This window comes from Chiloscyllium plagiosum, unplaced genomic scaffold, assembly GCF_037043375.1.
Source record: "Chiloscyllium plagiosum isolate Xiang-an unplaced genomic scaffold, Cpla_swu_hap1 HiC_scaffold_23, whole genome shotgun sequence".
NCBI classification, from domain to species: domain Eukaryota; kingdom Metazoa; phylum Chordata; class Chondrichthyes; order Orectolobiformes; family Hemiscylliidae; genus Chiloscyllium; species Chiloscyllium plagiosum.
The window spans coordinates 18621223-18642125 of NW_028270161.1; the positions used below are offsets into that span (position 1 = coordinate 18621223).

General features: G+C 41.9%; 2 protein-coding genes across 2 annotated transcripts; one reads left to right on the forward strand and one right to left on the reverse strand.

Annotated features, from left to right (window-relative positions):
- Positions 1-1043: 1043 nt before the first annotated feature.
- LOC122561812 (carboxypeptidase A1-like) lies at positions 1044-12956 on the forward strand. The gene is made up of 11 exons (XM_087999419.1): positions 1044-1123; positions 1935-2016; positions 2730-2864; positions 3798-3896; positions 4678-4779; positions 5424-5525; positions 7064-7174; positions 8126-8216; positions 9905-10104; positions 11602-11686; positions 12457-12956. The coding sequence occupies exons 1-11, from the start codon at positions 1059-1061 to the stop codon at positions 12639-12641; spliced, it is 1257 nt and encodes a 418-aa protein (XP_087855545.1). The 5' UTR covers positions 1044-1058; the 3' UTR covers positions 12642-12956.
- Positions 12957-18103: 5147 nt separating this feature from the next.
- On the reverse strand, positions 18104-20626 carry smkr1 (small lysine rich protein 1). The gene is made up of 3 exons (XM_087999420.1): positions 20385-20626; positions 18818-18882; positions 18104-18394 (listed from the first exon to the last, which is right to left on the reverse strand). Exons 2-3 carry the CDS (start codon positions 18818-18820, stop codon positions 18152-18154), a joined length of 246 nt encoding a protein of 81 aa, XP_087855546.1. The 5' UTR covers positions 18821-18882; positions 20385-20626; the 3' UTR covers positions 18104-18151.
- Between the last annotated feature and the right edge of the window lie 277 nt (positions 20627-20903).

Below are 20903 nucleotides of genomic sequence, written 5' to 3' on the forward strand. Positions count from 1 at the left end.
CAACCTCTAACAACAAAAACCTATCAATTTCTGTTTTAAACACTTCAACTTACCTGGAACACACAACCTTTTAAGGGACAGAGTTCAAAGTTATTAGCTTTTTGATTACTCTTTACACCAGTGCACTAGATTTTAGTGATTAATGTATATGGAGACCTGAATACATTTGTTGTTGAATTGCATTGATCACAGTCTCTCTAATGAAGAAGATCTTATAATTTGCCTTTCTTGGATCTAAAATAACGAGTGCAAAATGTCCCGTCTTGAATCCCACCTGTTGTAGTTTTGTACACCTGCTTTGTCTGTTGATGTTGCTTTGTAACCCACCTGCCATCTACACTACCTTTACAATGGGACATAACCGTGAGGAAGTGATGCTTCACTTACACAGAACCTTGGTCAGACCTTATCTGGACTAATTGCATTCAATTTTGGACACTGCATATCAAGAAGGAAAAATTGGCTTTGGAGGGAGTGCAGTGGAAATTCAGCAAACTAACTCTGTAGCTGAAGGGATTACAAGGACAAGATGCATTAACTTAATTTGTTTTTGTTGAGCATATGAGTTTGAGGAGTCTTATTGCAAGTCCGTTGAAGCAAATCAAGGTAAAATGCTAAAGGAATTCTATGTAGGAGCTATTGAGAAACTATATCCTCTCCTCTCTAACTATTGTTGCAAAAGGTTCAATAACACATCAGTTTACCTGTTCATTTCCTCTCAGTGTCACTATCCCTAAACCCAAAGCTAAACATCAGAAAGAAAATGGTGTGGAATGATTTGGTTCATTTTGGAAATCACCAATATGCAGCTTTTTCATTCTTCAATTTATTTGTACATTGCCAAGTTATAAAGAAGTATATGTTTTTATCCACAACCATCAGGAGTTTCTGGAAAAACAAACAAGGTTTTGATATAAACAGTTGCAATTTGCGTGGGAAATATTCCACTATTCTACAGATTAATCTTGGTCATCAATCTTTGGTCCAAGTCATCCACTTGGCACCTCTCACTCTTTAAATAGGTCCCAGCATGTTTTAGCTTTCCACAAGGCTTCACCATGAGAACACTTTTGATTTTCTCAGCTCTGCTGGTGGCCATTTGCGCTCAGAGCAGGTTTGAAGGGTGAGTTACTGCCTTGTGACCAGATTCCTTAAGTTAATTTGATCGATTACACAGTAAGATTGACCCTCACCCTCTATTGAGTTTGCAGATTGTGAGCGGAGAGGCATGCAACTGGTTATTTATGTGTCCTCAAGCTTGGGATCGGGTTGAGAACGGTCCAGGGACCTCCAAATAGATCTGCGTGTAGGCAAAGATTTGATTTGCTTGTGATTCCTCCCTTAGCTAAATAAGTGAGACTCGCATATGGATTGTCTGCGTGGAGTATTTTGATGGCTAATCACAGTCTGAAATGGGTTAATGTACTCCCAGTTAATACAAAAGTGGTCGCAGAATTGGTTCTAATGGTAACAATACTTATAGCAGTCAAGTGTTCTGTTCAATTCCAATTGTGTTACCTGTGGATACTGTTGCTAATATTAAAAGGGCAGCACTGTTAGTGAATAAACTAGCAGAAGTCTCACTAATACATAGTAAATGAAAGCTTGATCTGGAGCTATTCCTAGATTGACCATACACCTTATGGTATGAAACCCAAAATTTGCCCAAATTGACATGGTGAAAATCACTTCTCTCTCTCTTCAAGGGACTGTCTATGACATGAATTTGTGAATATCTGTACTCCTATTCCTCGTGCGTGAGGTTCAACAAGGCAAAATGGTTTGTAATTTGCTTTGTGACATTTTGAGGTTATGCTATGCAAGTTCATAGTAATTAACACAATGCCCATAAAGGAAACACTGATACTGACCAAAATAAAATGAAAAGAACTGTGGTTGCTGAATCTGATACCGACCACTTGCTCTGTTTACAGGGATCAGGTCCTCCGGATTACACCCAGAGATGAAAAACAGGTGAGCCTTGTGATGTCCTTGGAGGATCAGGAGCATCTCCAGGTGAGTCAAGAACAAAACTGAATCTCTCCAGAGCAAACTACAAACACATATAAACACCACCAATAGAGAGTTGATAGTGCACTGGTCTACAGTTGGCACCGTCGGTGTGATATTTCAGTGGTAATCTTTTCTTTTCACTGCCTTTCAAACCAGGCTCAGATAGGTTCTGTAACTAGTTATGAGCTGCCAAAACATAGGGAAATTCTAATAGGTTGTAAACTTTGGGCTGGAAATAAAAAATAAGGCTCTTACCCCATGACTTTCCATTATAACAACAATAATTTATATTTATATAGTCCCTTTAAAGTGAAGAAATATCTGAAGGTTTCACAGATGCATTATCAAGAGAAGTATGACACCAGACTGAATTTTCTCAGCCTTTGAACAATGTAAGCATTGACAAGAACTTTGAGAAAAATGGTGTGAGAACAGCATTGAGAAGTTTTCTGATGCTGAGAGCAAAATGTCTCAGTTTTTAGCCACATTTTGAACAGGGTGATGAGACTCTATTAGTGAATGACAAGGACCTAGCCAACATATCATACACAGGACTAGTGGCATTGTGTCAAAGCATACATCTTTTTCACAAAATCCTGTTTTTAATGACAACACCAGACAACACCATTTGTTAACAGGTTGTTTCAAGGAAATTCTGTCATGTACTGCAAATAAATATTCTATATAATTGTCATCCTCTCCCTCTACAACTCCAGCTTGATATCTGGCATCGTCCTGTCAAATCTGACCTCTTTATAGATGTCCATGTTCCAGAGAACAGTCTTCAGTCCTTCAAAGTGTTTCTGGAGTACAATGGTATTCAGTACTCAGTGATGATTGAAGACCTGCAGGTATGTCGCTAAAGCAAAACTAAACCAGGTTAAGGAATTACATTTTAGCTTAGAGAAATTTAGCCAAATTTTCGATACATTATTTTTTTCTGATGGCTCCTGCTGGACTTGTCTGTGCAAATGGCTGTGTGTGAGACCAATGTGTGGAGGGCTATGTGTGTTTCAGAATACATGTAAGTGTATGCAACATTCTGTTGGTGTGACTGCACGCACTTGTGTGTGAACATAGAGTTTTTGTGGGTGGTGTACATGGATGAGATTAGGGTATGTAAGTGGGGCAGTGCATGTGCGTGTATTTGGAATTATGTTTTGTGTGTGTGTGTGTAGGATGTGTTTGAGGGGGCGTATCAGGGTGTTGAGTTTGTAGTAGTGTGTATTTGAGGGTTTCGGACGGAAAGTGAGGACTGCAGATGCTGGAGATCAGAGCTGAAAAATGTGTTGCTGGAAAAGCGTAGCAGGTCAGGCAGCATCCAAGGAGCAGGAGAATCGACGTTTCGGGCATAAGCCCTTCTTCAGGAATCTTTTTTGAGGGTTTCGGCCTATATTGTTTATTAGAATTTAGAAGAATGAGAGGAGGCCTAATTGTGGTATGTAGGATACTAATGGGGATTGTTAAAGTGGACATAGAGAGAATGTTTTCTCTTGTTCTAGATTTAAAACAGAGGTCTGGGGAAATTATTTCTCTCAAAGGGTCATGGATCTGTGGAATTCACTACCCCTGAGAGTGGTGGATACTGGAACATTGAATAAATTTAAGGAGGAGGGAGACAGATTTGTAATTAGTAACTTGTATGGGGAGTGGGATTGAGACTGAAATGAAATCACCCGTGGAACGGTGGATCAGGTTCGAGGGCTGAATTGCCTACTCCTGCTCCAAGTTCTTATGTACTGAGAGTGTTAAAGGTTTTGTATAAAGCTACATCTTACCTTCAGGTGATGATTGACAATGAGAAAGCTGAACTGGAGCAGATGACCACGATGGAACGCTCCACCCTCTCCTTCAACTATGGCAAATACCACACTCTGGATGAGGTATGCACTCAGGGGCTGTAATGAAAAGAAGTTACATTATATTTGTGTGCTGTGCTCTGACAGCACAGTCACAGAGGAGTCGGGGATAGTCAGTAAATTAGAAGTTATCATCCTGGCTTCAGCTGGGTTCTGTCTCTCTCAGTGGATAAGCCTTTTTATCTGCTTTGTAGAAACTGTTGGTAAGAGCATCAGATAGATCAGGAATAACGAGAAGGAAAGAACTGTCTCTCAGGCACCTCTGTCTACTGACCTTTCATAGCATTACTTCCAGCAAAATACCATACAACCCACCTAACCATCATCTCATTACATACTTGCAGCCATTTATCTTAGTTGGTATGACAGATCTGAAATAAGGGCTTTCGTGGCATCTGGTAGTGTCCCTACCTCTGAGCCAAGAGGGCTAAGTTCACATTCCACCTGGCTCCAGCAGTGTGTAATAACATCTCTGAACAGATTGATTGGGAAATATCTGACAGATTGGAACTACTTAGATTGGTTAATGAGAATGTTCAGAACTAGTTACATTAGGTAGTGATTATAACCATTACTTGGAGGGTCTTATGGCACAGTGGTAGTGTCCCTACCTCTGAGCTAGGAGGTCTAGGTTCCAGTCCCTTTTACTCTAAAGGTATGTCATTAACATCCCAGGTCAGGTTTGATTAAAAAAAAATCATGCCTGGAGTTTTTATTGAACACTTGTCCGATTATATAATCTCTCCTCCTGTTCTTCTACAGATTAGTCTGCATTATTTTCATTGACCTGTAATTTTTAACCCAGATCTATAGTTGGATGGACAGTCTTGCTAATGAATATCCAGGACTGGTACAGAAGCAGCAAATTGGGACATCATTCGAAGGCCGCCCACTCTACGTGTTAAAGGTATGGCAATGACTGAGGGCCAATTGCACACTGTCCTCTCGCTGTTTCAAAGCATTGGGGTGAATTGCGACCATCATTTCAGGCCAAACTCTGGGTCAATGTCCCACAACCCAGGTTAACCAGCAGCATCTCAAAGGCCTGAATGTTTGAGCTTGTCCAGTTCTCACAGAGAGAAGAAGGGACTTCTCCCTTTGGCACAATTTAATCCCAGCTCCTTGATCCTCAATGTATGATGTCAGCAGACAAAAACATTTTGAAGAAGTCAGATAAGGGCTGTAAGACTGCCAACTCCTGGATAAATTCCTGGTGATTTTATCTCTCCATCCAGTTAAATTATCATTTCTTAACCCTTCACCAATATTGTGTGTGGCACATTGAGAATCTGCTGGTAAATCCACCATGATTAAAGGATGTGTTTCCATGGGAACAATGTTTTCTCATTGCTGGGGAAATTTGACCAGGGAGGATCATGTGCCTGTGCAGAAGTTGTCCCTGGGATTTGGTGCATTTGAGTGAATGAGTGGGAAAACAGGTAGTGCTCTTAGCTTCCTCTCTGCTTCCCCCCAGATGATGCTATGGACCTCCCAATTCCTAAGAAATGGGGTTGCGTTCTCTGTGTAACCATCTCCCATTCGTTTTGACAGTTCAGCACTGGTGGGACTGGACGCCCAGCGATATGGATTGACAGTGGGATCCATGCCCGTGAGTGGGTCTCACCCGCCAGTGCAATCTGGATGGCGAAGAAGGTAAACTGATGCACTTACACTGTATAGGGATGGAATCAATCTGAGTCACACAGACTAGGAATGTTCTAGGATCCATCACTGCTTTGTGCTCAATTAGCTGACCTTGAATGTAAATGATGGTAGGGGGAAGGATTCAGAAAGGGATGAACATCAAAGTTGGCATCAAGACCCTGAGTCAGGGAGATTGTTTGAGAGAGTGGGGTGGGGGGTGTCAGGATTTGGTCTTAGGACCCTGGCAAATGAAATTCTGAAACTTGTGTGACATTTAAATGAGCACTTGAAAAGCTATAACATACAAGGATACAGGCCAAGTGCTGAAAAAACAGGACTAGCCTAGATAGATAATTGATGACCTGCACAGACACAATGGGCCAAAGGGCCTCTTTCCATGCTGTAAAAACGCTGTGACTTCATGATTCTGTGACTGACTGATCCTGATGACAAGGTAGTTGATTCCCTACTCTTTTTCTGTTTCTTGTTCCATCTCTCACTATTTCCCATTATTAATGATTTTCCATCTCACATCTTTCTCTTAGTTTTATTCTCTCACTCATTTTACCTCTTTGTGTCTTATTCTGTTTCATTCTCGTTCGCTTTACTCTTTGTTTCACTTATCAGCTTTGCCCTGTTCTCTCTCATTTTCCAACTCCAAATTATCCGCCCCGATCAAACTTCAATTTCTCTGCTCTTTCTTTCCATTACCTTTACCTCTCTTTATTGTCAGTTTCACACACTTTATATGCTTCTCCCTTCTACATGTGCTCTTACTTTCCTTGCATCACACAAACACTAGGTAAAAACAATGACTGCAGATGCTGGAAACCAGATTCTGGATTAGTGGTGCTAGAAAAGCACAGCAGTTCAGGCAGCATCCGAGGAGCAGTAAAATCGACGTTTCGGGCAATATTCCTGATGAAGGGCTTTTGCCCGAAACGTCGATTTTTACTGCTCCTCGGATGCTGCATGAACTGCTGTGCTCTTCCAGCACCACTAATCCAGAATCACTCAAAAGGCAGCATCCTTGTGCTGGATGGCAGTGGGTTTCGTCAGGGTATAGGGTGGGAGGTGTTCCTGCAGCCTTGGAGTTTTACACACAGGGAAGAAGATGGCCTGGGGGTATTATCGCTACACTGTAAATCCAGAGAGCCAGGTAGTATTCTGGGCCTTGGGTTCAAATCCAACCATGGTAGATAATCTGGAATTAAGACTCTAATGATGACCAAGAATACACTAATTCCTTTGGGGAAGGAAATCTGCCATCCTGACTTGGTCTGGCCTACATGTGACTCCAGGCCCATAACAATATGATTGACTCTTAACTGTCCTCTGAGCAATTAGGGAGGGGCAATAAATACTGACCTAGCCAGCAATTCCCTCATCCCATGAATGAATAAAAGAAAGTCAACCATGTTAGATATTTGGATAAAATGGAGCTACTGACACTTATTGAAATTTAACCTAGTCCCAGGCGACCCTGAGGAAAACAGTAGATATCAAACATTATCTGTTACATGACAAAGTCTCTCTTTCACTGACAGATCAGTGGTGACTATGGCCAGGAGCCCTTTGTCACATCCTTGCTAAGGAAAATGGACATCTTTATGGAGATTGTGGTGAACCCAGATGGTTATGCTTACACCCACACCAAGGTTAGTTCCTCAGATTCTTCCTGCTTGACTGAGCCACTCAGTGATATCTCTAACCTCTTGGATTAGGCTGTGTGAATATTCACCTTCCTTTTAGCCCTTTAAGTAACCAGCCCTTTAAGAGATGGCTTGCTTATGGCTAAATAACATGTTATGTTGTCAGTGATGTACACAAACTGAATGCTCCACAAATACATATCACACTACAGTTGTGGGAACTTGCTGTGGGTGAATTGACTGTGTGTCTCCCTCACGTCAAAACCACATTTTAAAAAGTACTAAATTGGTTGTAAAATGCTTTGAGACATCCTGAGGAATTGAAGGGTGCTACAAAATGCAAGTTCCTCCTTTTTTCTCCGGATCTTGCAAGATCATTGTAATGCTCTGATCACATGAGGACACTACAACAACTGATATTTATATTGCATCCTCAATCCCAAAGTGTTTCAGAGGAGCATTATTAAACAATATATGACACCAGTGCTTCAGGACTTATTGGTCAGATGACCTAAATCTTGATCAAAGACGTGGGATTTAAGGAGTATTTGACAGGAGGAAAGACTTAGGGGAGAGGTTTAGGGAGGCAATTTCAGAGTTTGTTGCCCGAGTTGCTGAAGTTGCAGCTACCAATCAGCAGTAACTAAAATCAGGGATGCTCAAGTGGCCAGAAGCAAAGCAGGGCAGATATCTAGAGAGTTGGGAGGGTTGGAGAAATTTAAAAAGTTAGGAACATAATTGGATGGAGTTGAAATCAAGGATGAAAATGTGAAAATCAAGACATTAGGACAGCGAGCACAGGTGAATTGGATTTTATATGAGTTGAGACAAGGGCAGCAGAAGTTTGGATCATCACAAGATTACAAAGAGTAGAATGTCAGAGACGAGCCAGGAAGCCATTGGAATAGCCAAATCTGAAAAAAATGCTAGCATTCTGACCACATGACCTTTCTCCAGAACAGATTGTGGCGTAAGACCAGATCCACAGGCCCTGGAAGAAACTGTTTTGGGGTTGATGCCAACAGGAACTTTGATGCTGGGTTTGGAGGTATGTGATATACTTTTTCTTCCTTCATTAGCTCCATAAACTCCTTCCCCAACATCTCTGGATTGCATGGTGGCTCACTGGTTAGCACTGCTGCCTCAAAGCGTCAGGGACTTGGGTTCGATTCCACTTTTGCAAAGTTGGGTAGAGTACTTGTAAACTGGGAGGCAGAAAGTTAGAATTTGGTGTTTGTAAAGTGCTGGGGGGAAAGGATTGCATGTTCCCTTTAAAAGATCAAATGCTTTTTCTGTGCTTAGAGATTTAAAATGGATGTTTGTGAGCAGCAGCTTGAAAGTTTGTAATAACACAGAGAACATCCAAATTGCAACATTTGTATTGAAAGGCTGTACAGTTAGCAGGCCAAGCAGCAATTTTTATTAAGACAACAGGCTTTTGAAGTTGGCCGAACAATTTGAATCAGGTAATTAGATACCAAAAACCTATCAAATTTAAGTCTAATGGTTTTGACAACATAGGACCAATCCTTTTGTAAGAAGTATTGATATGTCATCACGGGTATAAAAGAATGGGCAGATGCCATCTGCCAGAGCTAACGGCCCACAGCACTCAAGAGAGAATAGCTGGCTCTCGCAGCCTCCTCTATGTCTTCAAGAAAGCACCATCTAAGTAACAACAGGACCAACGCACAACTAGTTAATATTCCTGACAGAAGAATAGATGGAGAAGGCACAGAACATTCTGGAAGGCATGTAACCTAGCTGTAATTTCGAGAGACCTAATTTCTTTTTTTATATGAGTTGAACTTATATTTATTGGAAAAGCATACCATTAGAATCTTGCTTTATTTGGGAATACTTAGCAGTTAGAAAGGATTTATTCATTTTGTTAATAGTTTAGTTAATTTGTTCATTGTTAGAGTTAGATAAGTAAATTGTCACTTGTTGATTTTAAAGTGAATATCAAGGATTTATTTTATTTAACCACCGGAAGTTGCTGAAAAGCAGGTTATACCATTTTTCATACTCCTTTTACAAATTAAGGGGCGAGGTGCCCCTCTTTGAGTGCTTCAGTTTTAACCCTCATCTCTGGAGGGTTGGTGTGCATTTGATGGACTGAATGGCCTGCTTCCATACTGTAGGGATTCCATGACATCTCTCCCCATTTGATAAGCAGCATGCTATCTTGAAGATATGCTTAAAGAAAAAAACCTCTGAGAAAAATTTGTAATATGGTAATATTCCACTCAAGGCTGGGTCTGAGGTTATCAGATCGTGAGTGTCAGAGAGCTATTTGACCACCAGAGGTGTCACTGTTCAGTCTGATCTTGCCCTCACCTGACAGCCACACATAATGATTGTGCATTGGCTGGAGAAAGGATGGACTGAGAGAGATGTAACGTTCAAGGGATAAGGCCCCAGGAATCAGAGTTTGGGTGAAGCCTCCTGTTCCTGAAAGTACAGAGGCTGAGATCAGGTTAACTGGAGGAAGGTCACATGGGTTTCAAAATTTCACAGCAGTACCATGGCTGGAAGTAAGTAGATCTCAGGGGCAGAAAGGATCAGACTTAGTTACTTACACCTCTGTGGCTCAATAACAGATCAGTATCATGGTGGCAAGATAGTGGCAGGTACCAATGTCTGAAAACTAGTGGCAGAGGTGCAGATGAGAGCAATACAAAGGAACTAAGCTGTTCATATAAAGATTAATGATGGTTGCTGTTCACTTGACAGGTCCAGGAACCAGTAACAAATCATGCCAGGAGACGTACCATGGACCCTACCCTAACTCTGAACGTGAGGTTGCAGCTATTGTGAATTTTGTGCAGAGTCACAGAAACATCAAGAGCTTCATCACTATTCACAGTTACTCCCAACTCGTCATGTACCCCTTTGGCTACAAGTGCGTGCCCCCTGCTGATTACCAGGAGCTGGTAATTCAAACCTTTCTTTCCATTCTCTTTCTGATGAAGGGTCAATGGGCTTGAAATGTTTTCTCTCTACACATGCTACCAGAGCTGTCTAGTTTCTCAAGCACCTAGTCTTTTGTTGCACCAGGTCCAGGTTGCTACTCACTGGCGTGCTGGTAGGAATGTTGCTTTTCAAATGAGATGTTGAGGCCTTGGAACATTCTGTGGTGCTTTTTGAAGGAGAGTAAGAAATTCTTTTGGTATAAAAAAATAAAATGTTGGAAAGACTCAACAGGTCAGGCCCCATCTACGGAGACAAAAGCAAAGTTAACATTTCAGAGATCTGATGTGAGGCCATTGACCCAAATGCCAAATTTGATCCCAGATCCACATTGCTCTTTGGGCGGTGGGGATTTGCTGTATACAAATTGGCTGCTGTGTTCTCTCCAACAATGACTGCATTTCAAAGAATAATTAATCTGCTGTAAAGTGCTTATGATCATGAAAGGTGCTATATAAATGTAATTCATTAATTTCTCTTTTGCAATTTAATCTTTTACAATTTAGTAACAGGAACTGTTTATACATAATCTTAGGCAAGTTATTAAAAAGCTGGGGCTTAGCTGGTTCAGTTGACTGGACGCTGGTTTGCATTTGATGCCAACAGTATGGTTTCAATTCCCACACTGCTTGAGGTTACTATGAAGGACTCTCCTGCTTAAACTCCCAGGTGACCCTCAGGTTAAACCAGCCGTCTCACTCTAATGAGAGGGCAGCCCTATTGTCCTCTGGAACTATGGTGACTTGCCTTTATTAAATGGTGAGGTAGATCTCATGATACAGTGGGCTGCACGTGGCTGAGTAATGGTCGAGTATGATATCATATAGTTATGTTATTCATCTAATAATCTAGAGGCTTGAGTTCAAATCTCTTCATTGCCAGTGGGGAACTTAAAGTCAAATAAATAAATCTGGAGTAAAATTAAAAAGCAAGTATTAGCAATAGTTAGAGACAAAAAAAAAGTGCAGTTGCTGAAATCTAAGGTAGACAAGCAGGAGGCTGGAAGAAAACAGCAAGCCAGGCAGCATCAGGAGGTGGAGAAGTCAACATTTCGGGTGTGACCCTTCTTCAGGACTGACTACAAAATTACCCAATCAAGAACAAACCCATCTGGTTCACTTATATTCCTCAGGAAATGTACTCAGTGTTTCCAGGCCCACAGCAATGTGGATGACATTATGAAATGGCCCCCAAAGAACTACTCAATATGGATGGGAAATAAATTCTGATCTTGCCAGCGACACACAGTATTTTATGAGTGATCAATAATGAAAATACATCCCAATAAATGGTGGACAAATCATGGGAGGAGATGAATGGTTGAATGGGTCCCATGTCACATGGGTTGATTGACGTTTTCTAACTCCGTTCCCATTTTCTAAGGTTAGTGTTCCAGAGCAGATTAAGGGATGTAGGTAATGTGTTCAGCTGAATCTGCTGACTCTATTTTCTCCCTGCAGGATGCACTTGCTAAGTCTGCTGTCAGCTCTTTAACCTCACTGTATGGAACACGTTATAAGTTCGGGTCTATCTGTGAAACAATATGTAAGTACAATAACAGTACTCCATAACAGTCACATGCAGCCTTTTCTTTAGGGTCAGCCTTGGCTGTATTTGTCCCTGAGCTAAAAAGTTAAGGGTCCAAGTCCCAGGGGACTAAGCACATAGTTTAGACTGACACACCAGTGCAGGGCTGAGGGAATGTTGCAGGTACCAACTTTCAGCTGAGGCCCAGCAAATCCCTTCAGCTGGTCATAAAGGATTTCATAGCAGTATTTTGAAAGACAAGGAGCCTTTTTGTCCTGGACAATAACTATTCCTCAATCAACAACAACAGAACAAAATATTTGTAGGAGCAAAATACTGCAGATGCTGGAATCTGTACTGAAAACAAAAAATGCTGGAGATCACAGTGGGTCTGGAAGCAACCATACAAAGAGAGAGAGAGAGAGAGAGTGCGCAAGTTACTGATGAAAAGTTATCTGGACTTGAAATGTTAGCTTGCTCTCTCTCTACCAATGCTGCCTGATCCACTGTGATTGCCAGCATTTTTGTCTTCAAAACAAGATATCTGGTTGTTTATCATTGCTGTTTGTGGCAAAATTGAAATTACTTGCTACCTTTCCTACTTTATAACAGTCACTACCTTAAAAAAAAATCACTTAGTTGGCTGTAAAATGTTTTGGGATCTCCTGAGATTGTGAATGATGCTACATAATTGCAAAATCAACTTTCTTTGAGATGAGATGCATAAACAGATTATAAAACACTCTGAGACTGAATTGTTTCTCTCACTATCTCTGTTTCGATTTCAGACCAGGCTAGTGGAGGCAGCATTGACTGGACATATGACCAGGGCATCAAGTATTCCTTTGCCTTTGAACTCCGTGACACAGGTCGCTATGGTTTCTTGCTACCATCCAGTCAGATTCTCCCAACCGCTGAGGAGACCTGGTTGGCGATAAAGACAATCATGAGTTATGTTAGTGACTACTCATGATCTTTATATCAACTGGTGGCACCAAAGAACCCAGGATGGAACAGAGCTGAGATTATGGATAGATTTCGATGATCATTCACTCTGCCAAATATTGTAATTTGAAATCACCTCCAGCCTCTGTCTTATTTGCATTTCTGAAGCAGTGTTAGTAAATGAATGAGCAACAAAACCCCACAAATAAAAAAAAATAAAAATCAGAAAGGGACAATTATGGCTGATATCTGGAATTCAATCCTTCCAATCAGTGTTGAAAATTTTCTTATCGCAAAAAGAGACAAATAAATATAACACTGTCCTGAGGGCAGAGGAATGTGATACTGTGCCTACCTCATTTTATTGGGTGGTAGTTGTAAAAGGGAGTATAAGGAAACACAGGATGGTTAAGAGCTAACTCTCACTAAACAACCTTCTGACAAACCACACTTCCAAACTACTGGTGAATCCTTCCCACTATGAATTAAACTTGGCAAGTCCGTCACAAATTATTAAAAACTCTTCCCCGAACACAGATAATCCCTCTCCAATGGTTAAAAATAAAGTTAACTCATCCTTCTGTAATAACTCTCACACTCTCAGAAAACCACAAAGCACATCAGAACTAATGTCCTTCTGTAACAACTCTCACACTCTCAGAAAACCACAAAGCACATCAGAACTAATGAAATACTCTTCCAGCTCCAGTCTAAAAACATGGGAATGGTCCAAACCAATATCTGCCGCAGTACTGAGTGAGTGCTATACTATTTGAGGCAGTATCATTCAGATTCAGCCAAGGCCTCACCTGACTTCCCAGGTGGCTATGGAAGGTCTGTACTCAGTGAAGAATAGGGAAGTTCTCCTGGTGTCCTGGTAAATTTTAATCTCTAAATCAAATGAGGTTATTTGGCCTTTGATGCACATAGCTTAGCTGTGGTGGTTTCAAAAACATGGTTCAAAGATATTTAATTGGTGTTGCGATATTTTGGGAAGCTCTGAGACTGTGCAATTCAGCTGCTTCATCAATGACTATCATAAGGTCAGAAGTTGGAATGTTCACCAATGATTTGCACGGTGTTCATCACCATTTGCAACTCCTCAGATACTAAAGCAGTCCATATTCAAATACATCACAATCTGGACAATATCCAGATGGTGCTGACAAATGGCAACTAACACTCGCACCATACAAATGACCATCTCCAATAAGGGACAATCTAACCACTGTCCCTTGACATTCAATGGTGTTACCATCATTGAGTTCCCCACTACCAATATCCTGGAGGTTACCATTGACCAGAGACTCAGTTGGAAGCTTTACATAAACACAGTAGCTTCAAGCAGGTCAGAGGCTAGGAATACTATGGTGACTAACTGACCACTTGACTCCCCAAAGCCTGTCTAAAGACACAAATTAGGAGTGAGATGGAATACTCCCACTTGCCTGGATGGATGCAGTTCCAACAACACCCAAGAAGCTTGATACCGTTAAGGACAAAACAGCCAGCTCAATTAACACCACATCCACTAACATTCACTCCCTCCACTCACACTCAGTCACATCATAAGACCATAAGACCCAAAGACATAGGAGTGGAAGTAAGGTCATTCGCCCCATCAAGTCCACTCCACCATTCAATCATGGCTGATGGGCATTTCAACTCCACTTACCCGCACTCTCCCTGCCTAATGGAAACAAGTTCCCAGCATCCACCCTTTCGAAGCCATGCATTATCTTGTAAGTTTCTATTAGATGTCCCATCAGTATACTATCTACGAGGCATAGCAGAAATTCACTGAAGATCCTTAGACAGTATCTTCCAAACCCATGACCACTTCCATCTAGAAGGACAAGTAACAGATACATAGGAACACCACCACTTGCAACTTCCCTCCAAGCACTCATCATCCTGACTTGGAAATATATTGCCATTCCTTTACTGTCACTGTGTCAAAATCCTGGAATTACCTCTCTTGGGGTGTTAAGGGTTAATGTAGCAATTTACTGCAGCTCACCACTACTTTCTCAAGGGAAACTAGGGGCGGGCTGCAAATGCTGGCCGGCCAGCAATACCTACATCCTATGCAACTCCTTTCTTACAAAGTGCAGTTGCTGTTATTTTAAGCATCAACGTGGCAGTTGACTGATATATATATATATATATATATAATATATATAAAACAAAAAGCCAGTTAATTGACTTTGTGAGTATTACTTAAGTGGTAAATGTTATTGATGCCACTTGTGGAGCTGCCCTGTGCTTCAAATAATGTCATGGGAGCATTTATAGAACATAGAACAGTACAGCACAGAACAGGCCCTTCAGCCCACGATGTTGTGCCGACCACTGATCCTCATGTATGCACCCTCAAATTTCTGTGACCATATGCATGTCCAGTAGTCTCTTAAATGTCCCCAATGACCTTGCTTCCACAACTGCTGCTGGCAACGCAATCCATGCTCTCACAACTCTCTGTGTAAAGAATCCGCCTCTGACATCCCCTCTATACTTTCCTCCAACCTGCTTAAAACTATGACCCCTCGTGTTAGTCATTTCTGCCCTGGGAAATAGTCTCGGGCTATCGACTCTATCTATGCCTCTCATTATCTTGTATACCTCAATTAGGTCCCCTCTCCTCCTCCTTTTCTCCAATGAAAAAAGTTCGAGCTCAGTCAACCTCTCTTCATAAGATAAGCCCTCCAGTCCAGGCAGCATCCTGGTAAACCTCCTCTGAACCCTCTCCAAAGCATCCACATCTTTCCTATAATAGGGCGACCAGAATGGACGCAGTATTCCAAGTGCAGTCTAACCAAAGTTTTATAGAGCTGCAACAAGATCTCACAACTCTTAAACTCAATCCCCCTGTTAATGAAAGCCAAAACACCATATGCTTTCTTAACAACCCTGTCCACTTGGGTGGCCATTTTAAGGGATGTTAAGTTAAACTGCTGGACTGGGCCTCAGTTTAACCCAGAGGCAAAAATTCTAAAATTTAAATGTTTCATATGAAAGGCGGTATTTCTGAAAGTACTGCAATCCCTCAATACTACAATGCATAAGCCTAAACGTCTCTAAGAAACTCTGTTTCTCAACCTATCTCTAGTCCTTTAAGATCCTCCTTGAACTCCATCTCTTTGAACAAGATTTTGTGTATCCTTCCTTTATCTCAAACTTCACATTTTGCTGATTATACTTCTTGGGTAATTTTCCTGAATTAACTAACTAAATTGAAATTGCTGCTGCTGCTGGTAGCAGACAGAAAATTTTGGCACAATGATTGCCCTTAAATTAGGAAAGATACTATACGCATCCCTAACTCAATAAATAACTGCTGTTATGTTATATATTAGTATATTACTGAGTCACACGAATGGGAACAAAGTGTTGGCTTCACGCTCTGGTCTGCACTGAGCTCTCCAGTAGGTTGTAGTTAGTAGCATTATCGAGGTCCAGGGAGGACTAGCCAGACCTCCTGGCCCTGATCACTGTTTAGTGACCACTAACCCCACTCCTGATGAATTATGTCAGACAAGTGAAGGGTCAGGCATAACTGTAATAATTCCATTGTAAAATAGCCCACATTCACTTGATGCCTGAACTCTTGAAGTGCTGCTGGATAGTGACTGGTGCATGTGGAAGTGTGTCCAGAAGGGGGTCAAAAACTTGATGGAAGAAGGGAGAAAGGCGAAATTAAATTAAAAACAGTCTGTGGGGGCTAGCGAGGAGGGACCTAAATAAAATATCCCCTAAATCTGAGATTATGCTTCAGAAACATAGGATATTTAAATTAATTTAATAACATTCTGATCACCATTGAGATTGGGAACTCCTTAATTACAAGGTCAAGATTTGTTTATTGAACTGAATACACCTTGTGAGTTAACACTCTCTTGTACCTTTTCTCTTGATTGTCCTCCATGTCACAGCCATCCTGATAAAAGGGGAAGCTAATGCCCAGCTCCTGGCCAAAGGCATCGAGCAATGGACGCCTCATTTAAATATAATGGATCATTTTGGTATGAGGACAATAAAGTGCTATAGGAACAGGAGGCTATTCAGCCCCCTAAGCCTGTTGGGTAATTCAGTTAAATTGTAGTTGGTCTGTATGCACTTGTTTTAATCAGTTTTACCAAGAGAGGTTATGCTGGAGCTCACAGTACATAGACTAGGCCACAGCTGGAGTACTATGTGCTCTTTTGGTCATTATACTTGAGGAAGGATGTAATTGCACTGGAGGGAGTGCTTAGGAAATACACCAGGATATTGCCTGGGATAGAGATGTTTAGCTTTGATGAGAGGCTGAATGAATTTGGATTGTTAAATTTGGAGCAAAGAAGGCTGAGAAGGGACCTGATTGAGGTGTATAAGTTTACGAGGGGCAAGGACGAGGTAGTTAGAAATCAGCTGTTCCCCTTAGGTGAAGGGTCATTAGCAAAAGAGCATTTTAAAGGCTAAGGCAAAAGGTTTACAGGGGATTTGAGAAAAAACATGTTTTCACAAAGGCATTAGTATGAATCTGGACTGCACTGCATGGGAGGGTAGTAGAGGTAGGAGACCTCACAACCTTTAAAAAGTATGTATCATAATGTTCAAGGCTATGGATCAAGTGTTGGAAAGTGTGATTAATGTAAATTGTTCAGCATAGACGTGATGACGGGCTGTGTGGTATGACTGTACATCAACTCCATAGGAATGCCCTTAATCACATCTATTGATACCCTCCCTAACAAAATTTTAGTGATATCAAAGTTTGAAATTTATCAAGTGAAAACCAGCACCAATGGGAATTCTAGATTTTCTTCCTCAATTCCTAATACCTTGCAATAACATCAATTAATTTAAATACAATCAGTGAGAGAATAAAGCTGCATTTATTTAGCACCTTCCCTTTAAGGGACATCTCAAAATGCTTTGCGAGCTATGAACCACTTTTGAGGAGTAGTTGCTTTGCTCTGTAAGGAAATTTGGTCAACAATATACACATAAACAACAGACTAAATAAACGGTCATTGAACCTTTCTGAGCTCTTTCGCTTGAGAGAGGAATGTTAGCCAGGGCACCAGGAGAACTCCTTTGCACTTTGACTAGTGCCCCGAATCCCTTGTGTTTACCGAACTCTTTTTAACTTCAGCTCCTTTAAACACAGCCTACCTCTTTTAACTGTTTGAACTGACCATTTTGTTGCGAGCTGGTTAATGGCATTCCAACTTTAGCACAGCCCCGAATACATCCCTTTATACTGGTTTATTGACAAAACGCAATCACTTTTCCGTTCCTTTTTTTAAAACACCCTGCCTATTACAACCCTTCCTTCCTCTTTGGCTTTGACCAACTTACCAAAACATCAGGTACCACCCAGGGCTAGTGGGTCTGTCCCTACCCTGCCTTGAGTTGAGCCAGTTGGAGTGAAGTGTTCCCTCAAGGTTCAGCCCAGACTGAGAAAGAATTTTTGCTCCCATTTGTAACATAATAAAACATTCAATATCTCCTTCTTTCTGTTATTTTTTTTGTCTTTTTATTTATTTAGCCAATTCACTTTCGTCCTTTCTTTCTCTGACCACCAGACCAGGGGAAGCCTCGGAAGATCAGGCTGTCAGTGGCATTGTGAGAGATGTAGTACAGATTATACATGGCTGCCGGGCTCATAATATCAACTTCAGTTTCGGATTTGGAACCTTTATCCTTCTTGTCCTTTTTCTTCTTCTTCTTGCTTCCCTTTTCCTTCTTGGCCTTGGCACTGTGGGCCTTTCCTTTTCCCTTTTTGCTTTTGCTGGGCTGCAATAGAAGTGGAAAACCTCAGTTTCATTCCAAGCAAGTGGACACTCGCTGTGGAGAGTGCCCACAGGTGAGTGCACTCACACCCAACAGAAACTGGCAGGGCCATGGCACCATACCAGCATCCTTAACTGCTTCTGCCCACCCCATCCCCACCCAGGCAAGGGTAGCACAAGATGCTGTCGAAGCCTATGGTTCCATTTCACTGGGAAATTTGGAAGAAAGAGATAGGAGAAGGAGGTTGTCAATTAATCAATATCCCGCTAGTTAATCAAAGAGAAGGCAGACTTTGGTCCAGCTGACCCTTGTTGTCCCATATAGAGACAGGGATTAGTGATACAATAGAAAAGAAACTGATGGGGGAGTTTGTCTCCATCAAAGTGTAAACACCTTTAAAACAGAAAAGATGAATGAATACTGTACCATTGCAAAATTGCGTGGATGTCAAGGAGAGTATCTTCTTAGCGTTGTTCAAAGGCAGCCATATCCTAGAGGAAAAACAAGTGGACAGGAACAGTATCCATCCACACAGGTAAAAACTGAATATACCCATCAATGACATTACATCAACAGCTTTATTTCCAGGTCCACCACCTCTATCTCTAGCTTCTGCTGTTAAAACCCTCCGCTGTGACAACTTTGGACTCTATTTCTCCAATGGTCTCCAGGAGGACCTCCTGTTCCCCACCCACCTTGAGCTTCAGCTCATTTCAAAGGCCATCACATTTATCCAGTACACTGCCCTCACTGGGGTACATCAACACCTCCAAAAACCTCATATTTTCAATAGTTCCCATTCACCAAAAACTTAATTGAACTAGACATGTGCAGTGATTACAAAAGTAGATCCTAAGCTGGGCGTTCTGTGGCCAGTTACTCACCTCTGGATTCCCAAAGCCTGCCTATTATCTACAAGGCACATTTCAGGAGTGGGATGGAACACTCTCCACTTACCTGGATGAGTGCAGTTCCAACAACACTCAGGAAACTCAACACCATCCAGGACAAAGCATCCCCTTTGATTGGGATCCTACCTTCAACATTCACTTCCTCCACCATTAATGCATGGTAGCAGCAGTGTGCACCATCTACAAGATGCACTGCAGAAATTTACAAAGGCTTCACTAACAGCACCTTCCAAACCTGCCAGCTGTCAGGCATAACACATGCATGGGTCTAAGAATTAGCTAGACCATTCTGCAGTGATGGTAGTCAGCGTTTCTATACACAAAGACTTGTAGAGGTTTGGATCTGTCTCCCACAAATGCAATGGATACTGCTTCAGTTGTTAGTTTTAAATCTGAGATAAATTTTTACTTGTATTAAGGGACATGGACCAAAGGCAGGTGTATGGAGTTAGGTCACAGAACAGCCATGATCTCATTGAATGGTGGAACAAGCTAGAGGGAATGAATAGCCTCTACACCTGTCCCTCTGCAATACCACCACCTGCAAGTTCCCTAAGCCACAAACCATCCTGATTCGCAATAGTATTGCCCTTTGCTGTTCAAACTCCTGGAATTTCCTGCAGAACAACAACAGCTGTGTCTACCCCTCTGGAACTGCAGCAGTTCATGGTAGTACCTTCTCTGGGGCAGTTAAGGATGACTAATAAACGTTGGCCCCGCCAGTGACTCCACACCCCACAAATGATTAAAAATAACTCCACATTTATGCTCATCAACCCATCATCTAATCCTTCTCTCCCTTTCTCCTTAACATGTTTATGTAGATACTCCTTGAAATCCATCTGGCCATAACTACATCTGTCGTACTAAATGAATTTGCCAATGACTATCTTATATCCATGTCCCCTACTTTAAATCCCGTAGGCGAGAGAGGGAGACTTCCCTTGCTAACCTGCCCCATACATTTCCAATGGGTAATATATTGTCAGCGCCTGTACTTGTCATTTCTTTGAACATTGACACTCGAGATCATCGAGTTCTGTTTACCTAAGGGAACAATTGCCTGGGCATAAGCCACTTACTGAGAGTGCCTCACGGGGCGGTGATGGTAGTGTCCAGGGTTCCGTCTCCGACGAGCCGCTCACTGAACTGGGTCGAACCTGCAGCAGGGAAGAAGCGAAGGTCACTGCAGGGTCCTCACAGACAAGGAGCAAGCCCCAGCAGCGAATGGGCTTTGCTGCCGCTCCCACTCTCTGTGTCCCTGCCGCCGGAGCTGATCACTCAACCGCAGGAGTCACAGTCAAGAACCGCAAGAACAAGCTGTCCCTGAGCAGTCAGCTCCAATTGTTGACAGCCCGTCTCCTTAGAAACCCTTTCAGGAAGGCGCTACATTCACACATTTTCTCTGACAATTGTCTGAAGTCAATACAACTGGGTACCTCGGGGTTAAATGCTTCCAGGGAGGCAAAAATGCGCTATAAAATGCAATTTGTTGCATCTGAGATTTAAGCAGCCCCACTGGTGCCCTCAATCTCGGAAAGAGAGTCATAGTGGATTCGAAAGTTAATTGTTTTTGTCTCCACAGAAGCTACCAGAATCTG